The following is a 9,013-nucleotide window of genomic DNA, read 5'->3' on the forward strand; positions in this document are numbered from 1 at the left end:
TATTGGATCTGGGTTCCAGTTGAAGAAAGCAAAATGGGAGACATCAAGAAAGCCCATGTTAATGAACCTCTTAGGGCCCAAGCCTAATCAATTTATTTCAGCTTGGCCTAACCTTGTGCCAAACGTAATACTGACGAGCAACCTCTCAACGGACTCGGTATCGTTAACAACATATAGGGGTTATTGGTTGGGAGACGCTCGACAATAATTACCACCACCACCACTGCCGCCGCCGCCACTGATACCTCGATTGACGCCAAATGCCCATGGTACGGCGTGTAACCGTTGGCTGGAAAAAGATAGTAGGACCTCGAGGTTTGACACATGTCCTCTGGTTAAAGAACTTGAGAAGAAAAGCCACAATAGTGAAGAAGAGGATCCAGGGGTGGATGGTTTTCTAAAGAGAAGAATCAGGAATGGAGTCTTTTAAGGAGAAAAATCAGAAAATGGGGGATTTAAACTCCATGCCTCCATGGTAATATCTCAAGGGACCGAGGTTGTAAAGGGGAATTGTATCAAATGGGTAATAGAGACAAGAAAGAATCTTCAGTCAAGAGAAGTGCATTTCCAGATCCAAGAGTCATCTCAAAGTGAAGAAAACACATCAGTGAAAGAATTGCATAAGGTTAGCAAAGTTGTGACTATGCTAGTTGGGTTGATCTTTGTTTGGTGCTGCCACAAAATCATTAAGTACCTTGTGTGGGAGTGTATTATTGGTTGGCCAGGTCTGATGGAGTTCATCAGAATGGTGGTTAAGGTGAAGCGGGTGGCCGAGTCTTATGGTGTTAAGACTACTCAAGATGAGGAAGATGTCCTGCTGTGGAGTTCAGCACATTACTCACAACATGAAACAAACTGTTAGAATGGTTTCTGATTGCAGGACTGGGTTTAAAGGCTGAGAACACTCATATCTAGGGGTATGTGTTTGAGAATATGAGTGGCAGACTTGCTGAAATTCTTGTGACTTTGAACGTTGAATTGAAAAGAAAGTGTGATATTTTCGTAAGGCATTCAGGGAGTGGTAATGACATAATGCGGTCCTTCTATGTAGGTGAAATGGAGCTTTGGGGAGGAAGTGACTTTGGTGGCAACGAGGTGGGGAGATGTTGATACCGAGCAGCAGCAGTTCTTCTATTTTTTCTATCCACCTTTAGGACAAGGTGGTTCTTTGGGGGTGGGGTAATGTTATGTACCCACTTACAACTAACTACCTAAAAATCCCTTTCTAACCCCTTCTAGAATAACTAGTATGGATGGGCTTGGGCCTAATGTGGGTACATAACATATGCTTTCATAGGAGTACAATGTTTGTGGTGAAGCTTGAGTATATGTTATTTTAGCTTCTCAAAGCTCATTAAGTGCCTATGTTTTGTTGAATACTTTTGCATAATCTGAGGCCTATGGAAGGTTCAATCACCAAAAGACGATGATGAATTGTGTGCCAGTCTGCCAGAGTAGCTCATGACATCAACAATACAATGCCTACATGAATGGTCATTGAATAATACAATCATTCTTAGTTCAAGTACATTCATGTACATGAGTTAACTCCACTAATATCATGCATGATTGACAGTTTTATACTCTTGAGCACCAACATAGAGGTTATTGTTTGTTTCAATGCAATATCAAATTCCCAAATTGACGCTCCGGATCGAATGCAGACACTTTCAGGCACAAGATTCAAAATACTTTTATCATTATATGCCTAAACAATATATATATTAGATAGCCAAGGTCAAGGCTTCATCTGCATATCAGGATGGCAATTCATTATGACTATTCCTCTACTTATCAATTTTACTATGGTAGTCTTCTATGGTTGCTACACCGAATAGGTTCACAGTTTCAAAACATTGATTTACTCTTGGTCAGATGTCAAGTAGTCGAAAAAGACAGAAGAGAAAAGAACACAACTATAAATGAAAAAAAGATAAGCAAAAATAACTTGATCATTCATGAGAATTTGTTCATTACCTCATTTATTATTAGAGCTTTCCCGTTTTTAACAATGTATTGGACATCTTGACGATAGAACTCCTTGGCTTTCAAAGCATTCATGACAAATCTACAATATTTTTATGATGATAAAGCTCAAAATTATTTGACAAGCCTAATGGTTACTAGATGAAAATAAAAAATATGATAAAATTAAAGTTACCTAGCCCAAGGGTCATTCTCATCCCATAGATCTTTTGTTTCAAGAGCCATCTCAGCTAGGGCAATTCCTTCTTCAGTCAACTCCACTGAATTATCCTTAAGCTCTATATTGTAATGCTGTGTAGTGAAATAAATAATGAGCCATGAGCCCATGATGGAGATGGATAGCGAGGAATAAACATCAAAAGGAAATAGAGGGGGCGAGAAAGTAGGGTACAAGGCCACGCATGAGAAGCTCGGCTACTTTGGCAGCAACTGGATAGCGTGCAGCATCTGTAGTAGCCTGAGATGCAGATCAAAGTATTAAAGCTTTTAAGTTACAGCKTTGGTTTGGATCCAGAAGATACATCCRGCATTCCTTCTACACAAATAAGGGCAGAACTTATAGTAAGAACATATACCTCACCACTTATCAGCAATGGGTTTCTCCCCTCATCAATTAGGACAGAATCAACTTCATCAACTATTGCAAAATGGAACGGTTTTGGCCTGAAAAACACTGTGCTATTAATCCCAGATACAATCCAAATCAAATGTACATAGTACAAAAAATGTGGCAATACCATCTCATAACAAGTTGTCCACTGCTTCCAGCAAGATTATCTCTCAAATAGTCAAAACCAAGTTCCTAGCACAATTAAATTTACAGTCATAGTGCATGATAGAACAAACCACTTGCACTTGTATAAGAAAGTAAAATGATGACAGTTGCAGCCAGAAAAATCAGACTTACAGAATTATTGGTGTACGTAATATCACATCTATAATTAGACCTCCTTTCCTTAGCTTTCATCCCTCTCTATACGTGGTAATACAAAAGAAAATAATTAAAAAGGAAGTTGTAAGCACTAGCTTATGCATGTTATCACATATGGGTACATAGCTTAACAACTTACTTGGATAAGACCAACAGAAAGGCCTAAGAAGCGATGGACACGACCCATCCACTCAGCATCACGTTGAGCAAGGTAATCGTTGACAGTAACCACTAAGAAGACAGATACAGTAAATCAATAAAATATAGGTGTCATCTTGTGCTCCTTGCCGATCAAATCATAGTTTATATTTTGCAGTTTGACATGCTTTCATTGTAATTGAATGAATCACCGTCCAAATAAACATGTACAACAAATTAAAGTACAACAAGAGGTTACAGGAGTAACTGAAAGGGAAGATAGAAAAAAGATGAACAGTTACAACAAAATTTAAAGTACAAGCATCTATAATACCCATACCATGAACACCCTCGCCAGTCAAGGCATTAAGATATGCAGCCAATGTCGAAACCAATGTCTTCCCCTCTCCAGTTTTCATCTCAGCAATAGACCCGTCATTAAGCACTGCACCACCAATAATCTAGCAATTGCAGGGACAAATTCTAAGCAAGTTAATTAACCAAAATTCGCACTTAAACACATAAATAAGTGCATTGAATTTATCTAGTTTGGTTTAAGTTGCATACTCCAATTACAACTTACAACAAACATACGAGACAGAGAAAGAGACCTGCACATCGAAATGACGCATACCAAGCTTCCTCTTGGCAGCTTCACGAACAACAGCAAATGCCTCTGCGGTATCATTATGTAATGTAAATACTTCAACTATTCCATACAAAAAGACAAACTTTAATGCCAGAAACTTGAGAGCAGCTATTTAATAACCAGCTTCAATATTTGCAAGTGTCTCTCCTTTTCCCAACCGTCGGCGGAACTCAGCAGTTTTTGCAGTTAGCTGATTAACCAATAATAAAAATCAAGATTCTTGATATAGAAAAAGCATCATGCAGTGGATGCCCCAAAAGTAAAGTCAGCAAGCTTTGGAAAACATTAAAACACTCAAACCTGTTCATCAGAGAGCTTCTGAATTCGAGACTCGAAGGAGTTAACGTACTCTACAAGACGATAATAATCCCGAACGACCCAGTAATTCAAGCTTGTGAAATCACCCCATGTCTTCGTAACGAGGCCTAAATTTTCCTGAAAATATTAACGGACTTGTAGACATTTCAACAAACAAGTGATGAGCAAATAAATAAACCATTATTTTGGATGTAAAAGAGAGAAACAAAAAGAAAAATGCTCTGACAGAACCTTGAGAGATGCTGTTATTAGTGTGGGAGTGAGGGGACGGCATCGTGTTCGAGAGGAAAGAAGAGGGAAAGAAATGGTGGGTACTGCAAAGAAGTAAGTACAGGGACGAGAAGAGGACTGATGACTCTTTGATGTTACAGAGAAAAAGGTCGTATTTGAGACCGCAGAGGAAAAACCTGCCATTGTTGGGTGGTCTTTGGTGCTCAACTGTGCTACGTTGAGGAGAAATGCGCTCCTCGTATGACAGCTTCAGGGTCAAGATCAGTGGCGGATGCAGAAAAATAAGTTGTAGGGGGCACGAAAAACCATCTGTCACGAAAGCATCACTTCCACATTGTCATACGTAATTATCTCTAAACAAATAACAACACAAACAAAAGGCTCTATCCGTTTTTACACTATACTCCAACCAATTAGCATATTGATCAAACCAAGTCGGACAAAAACGTCTTCCTTTTAGGGATGGAAATGGGGTGGGGATGGGGCGGGGACCCCAATACCCATCCCCGTCCCCGATCCCCATATGTATCCCCGTCCCCGTCCCCGTCCCCGCCGGGGATTATGATCACATCCCCATCCCCTTCCCCAACGGGGAACGGGGATCCCCAACGGGGAAACGGGGATCATCACCGGTTGTTACTTGTTCCTTGTTTCCTTCCATCTCATTCACATCACCATGTATGTTCTCGTTATCCGAAGTTTCCATCTAAAATTAAAAAGTTTGTATATGATAATGAATGAAAAAACCATTAATAAGAATCTATAATAAACTTACAAAATACATACTTCTCAGTATGTATGTATGTATACCTAATTTGTATAATGTATACCTAATTTGTTTAAATAAATTGACAAACCACAATATGTATGCATCCCTAATTACAAAATATGGTCTACACTTCTCAGTATGTATGTATACCTAATTTGTTTAAATAAACTGACAAACCACAATAATATATAAATTTGGTCCACATTAGTTCACAAATCAAGAAGGCAAGTAGGCAAATAGGTTAGGTAAACTAATAATATAAGTATATAACAAGATTACAAGAAGTGAAGATGAAGAATACAAGACCTGKAGGGAAAGAGCAGCGCTGTGGAGACTGGAGCGGAAAGAGCAGCAGCGCTGGGCCGGTCACAGGGCCTGTCGGCTGTCGCCGTCGCGGCGTCGCCTGTCGGGAGAGAGCCGCCTGTCGGGACTCGGGAGAGAGGCAGAGAGCAGTTCCTTACTGCAGCGCCGTGCCGCCGTGCGTGGTTCGTGAATCGTGAGGAGGACCGCCGGACTTAGAGTTGGAGTTGGAGGAGAAATGGAGATATCAAAGGCTCAAAGCCGATTAGGGATGCTGGGATGGAGTCCTGGAGTAAGGGATGGACTATGTCTAATTGTGGACTATGGAGTAGAGATGCCAAAAACCGGTCCCGGGTCGGTCCCAATCGGTCCTCACCATTCTCATAACCGGCTATAACCGGTCCCAGCATAACCGGTCCTAGTCTCGGTCTCGGTCCCAGTCGAAAATGATAGGACCGGTATAGGTACTTTATAACCGGTTATGGGCCGCCGGTCCCGGTCTCGGTCCCGGTCCCAACCGTCCTTCATTAAAAAAAAAAAGATTTTTTATTTTATTTTTTTAATAATATATATATTTTTAATACATTATAAAATTTACAATTGGGTCACTCAAATACACTTTAAAAATACGTTTTAATATAATTAAAATTATGTTTTCTTATAAAAATACATTATAAAATTATTTAAAAATACATTTATTTATAAAATTAATTGAATTTTCGGGCCGGGCCGGGCCGGTCCATAGTCGGTCCCATAACCGGTCCCGGTCGGTCCCGGTCCCACGAAACTACCAAAAACCTCAACCGGTCCCGGTTTTCGGTCCCATAACCGGTCCTTACCGGTCCCGGTCCCAGACCGGTCCTTTGTCGGTCCCGGTCCCGGTCCTCCGGCGGTCCCGGGCCGGGCCGGGCCCATTTGGCCATCTCTACTATGGAGTAAGAAATTAGGATTTACAGCTTCAAGCCCAAGCCCAATTTTTTAAAAAACATATATAGGGTTAAATACATGAAATAGCAACCTACTTTTATAAAATTTCTTATTATAATATTCTACTTTTGTTTTTCTTTATTACAGCAATGTACTTTCAAATTATTTTTTATTAAGGTATTGTACTTTAAAAAATCTACCCATAATAGCAATGGGTAACCTGTTACCTTTTAAACCGGTTAACCCTTTGACTTTTTTGTTTGTGTGGCTTTAATGAGGTGATGTGAATGCCATATCATTTTGATGACTTAACTAAAATTAAAATTAAAACCTATTTCAAATTATTATTAGTGATTTTCATTTTTCATTGTTATGATTTAAAAAAACATTTAATTTTTTTTACTTTTTCTTATTAAGTTGCATTCAAATTAAATATTCTTAGAGTAAAATATTTATTAAATAAATATGAAACACCATTTTCGAGATATATTTTGTTTGTAAAAAAGGTAACTTTTCCTATTTTATGTTGTTCAAATAAATACATATATTTTAAAGTTCTCTTTAAAATATTAACGAAATAAATTGTTATCTACATTTTTTTTAATATTGTTTTATTAATAAATAATTCAAAAAAAGTCTAATTAATTTAATATATTTATACGTCAAGTAAAAAGTTTTTGAACAAATATAATATATTTTTTAAAAGATAATATTTTTTGGTAAAAAATGAACAATTTTTATTTTCATTTTTTCAAAAAACACATATTTTTTAAAAATGTTAGCGAGATAAGTTGTGTTCTACTAGTTTTATTGATATTGATATATTAATGAATAATTTAGAATTTTTTTAATTCATTTAATACATTTTAATTCATTTAATACATTTATTGAATAACATGTAAAATATCTAAATATTAAAATAAAAAATACAGTGTTTAATAAGAACTAGTAAATGCTATAATAAAATAATTTTAAAAGTACAATGATGTAGTAAGAAAGTCACACCACTATAGTACATGTGGACAGCCTACGTGAACAATGAGGTGGCATGGAAACCTAGTATAATGGGTAAGTTTAAATCAAAAGGTTACTCAATGCTATAATGAGTAAATTTTTCAAAGTACAATGTCCTAATAAAAAATAGTTTGAAAGTATATTGCTGTAATAAGAAAAACTGAAAGTACAATGCTATAATAAAGAAATTTATGAAAGTATATTGCTATTTTGTGCATTTTGCCCAACATATATATATATATATATATATATATATATATATATATATATAACGGGTACGGGGCGGGGCGGGGAGTGCTATACCCGGCCCCGGCCCCATCCCCGGATTGCTTCAAGCGGGGATCCCTGTCCCCGTCCCCGGGACCCGATTTTTCGGGGAATCCCCGTCCCCAAYCGGGGCGGGTGGACCGGGTTACCCGACGGGTCGAGTACAATTTTCATCCCTACTTCCTTTACTCCCGACAAATTTTTTTGGAAATGCATGACCCCGTGGTTGACAAGGTCCTCTAAGCAAATATTTTCTTCTTWTTTCATCCCTTTGATTAGGATGATATTCCGAAATCTTTTTCCTATCGGCCGGATCCCAAAGAAGATCGTTCAAATCAATTTCGCAAGGCATCGAAGGAGCAGAACTCGATTCAAGTGTTGATGCTTTCCTTTTAAAAAATCTTTCCATTTGATTTGCCTAATTACCTACAAAATTACTTACAAAATTAACCAACAAAATTAACCTAAAATTACATAACCTAAGTCCTAATTCCTAAAGCATTACCAATTACCACAAAATGTCAAAATTATTAACCAACAAAACAAAAATTAACCTAAAATACCTAACCTAAARCATTTATCAATTACCACAAAATGACAAAATTAACCTAAAATACTATTAAACTACTAACAGTGGCAGGCAAAAATAACAAATTAGACATTTAGAAATTAGAAATTTACACTTACCAAGAGTYCAAGAAAGAAGCCAAGAAGGAGGCGGCAGGTGACAGCGGCACCACCACAGCCGGAGGCGCACGCGCACAGCGGCACAGGCGGAGGCGGTAGGCGCAGTGGCGCACACAGCGCGGTCGGCGTCGGGACTCGGGCGTGAGGCGTCGGCAGGCCGCAGGCAGGCAGAAGCAGAGCCGCAGAGGGCCAACCAGGGGCAGAGGCGAAGGCAAGGCGATGAAGAAGAAGAATTAATCCCAGGTTCGTTTTCATTCGATTTCAAATTTTCAATAAATCAATTGTTCCGTTCAAGTCTTCTGTCTTCAAGGGCAACTGAGCAAGCATCGAGGGGACTGGGATATCCAAAGGTTGGGGGCCCAATACACATAATTTTAAAAATACATGTATTTTTTTTTTTGGGCTTTGGTACTTAATTTTTGTTGGGGGCCCAGGACCCCAACCCTTAAACACTGCATCTGCCCCTGGTCAAGATGGGGATCAACGATGAGGGAGAAGAATATAACGAGAAGGCTGAAGGAAAATGAGAAGCAGTCGATTATTCAGGAAGCAATTCAACTCGGTTGGGATATGGAGTGCGGTCAGAACCGAGTCAGCCATACGTTGATCCACAGTTGCCACCGATTTATCAAACCATCGAACCTACAAATCGACCACCAGGTTAGGCCACTACCGTCTAGAGCCTTCTTGCTGCCGGTTGTGCCGCCACCCTCAAGCAGAACAAAAGTCACCAAGAAAGGATAGAGCGATGGATTTGGTTTCCAGTAAATATTGGATCTGGGTTCCAGTTGAAGAA

At 38.8% G+C, this 9,013-nt stretch overlaps 1 protein-coding gene across 3 annotated transcripts; it reads right to left on the reverse strand.

Moving 5' to 3' along the window:
• Positions 1–1,038: 1,038 nt before the first annotated feature.
• On the reverse strand, positions 1,039–4,497 carry LOC112502044 (protein translocase subunit SECA2, chloroplastic-like). 3 transcript variants are annotated; one of them, XM_025105858.1, is made up of 13 exons: positions 4,430–4,451; positions 4,254–4,336; positions 4,005–4,139; positions 3,825–3,894; positions 3,667–3,731; positions 3,396–3,516; positions 3,057–3,148; positions 2,894–2,959; positions 2,724–2,788; positions 2,562–2,649; positions 2,378–2,443; positions 2,162–2,277; positions 1,039–2,068 (listed from the first exon to the last, which is right to left on the reverse strand). In XM_025105858.1, the coding sequence occupies exons 1-13, from the start codon at positions 4,434–4,436 to the stop codon at positions 1,957–1,959; spliced, it is 1,086 nt and encodes a 361-aa protein (XP_024961626.1). In that variant the 5' UTR covers positions 4,437–4,451; the 3' UTR covers positions 1,039–1,956. The 3 variants fall into 3 exon arrangements, with proteins under 3 accessions (XP_024961626.1, XP_024961625.1, XP_024961627.1); XM_025105857.1 differs by having other exon boundaries at positions 4,254–4,497; XM_025105859.1 differs by lacking the exon at positions 1,039–2,068 and having other exon boundaries at positions 2,168–2,277; positions 2,567–2,649; positions 4,254–4,497.
• Between the last annotated feature and the right edge of the window lie 4,516 nt (positions 4,498–9,013).

This window comes from Cynara cardunculus, unplaced genomic scaffold (assembly GCF_001531365.2).
Source record: "Cynara cardunculus var. scolymus isolate 2C unplaced genomic scaffold, CcrdV1 Un_Scaffold_853, whole genome shotgun sequence".
Taxonomy (NCBI): Eukaryota; Viridiplantae; Streptophyta; class Magnoliopsida; order Asterales; family Asteraceae; genus Cynara; species Cynara cardunculus.

Bases quoted from the DNA above. Each gene is read 5' to 3' on its own strand.
- LOC112502044 (XM_025105857.1), bottom strand. From the start codon at position 4,436: ATGGCAGGTTTTTCCTCTGCGGTCTCAAATACGACCTTTTTCTCTGTA. The intron at 4,140-4,253 runs GTTCTGTCAGAG...TAATATTTTCAG, and splicing joins TAATAACAGCATCTCTCAAG to GAAAATTTAGGCCTCGTTAC. The intron at 3,895-4,004 runs GTTTGAGTGTTT...TTGGTTAATCAG, and splicing joins AGAAGCTCTCTGATGAACAG to CTAACTGCAAAAACTGCTGA.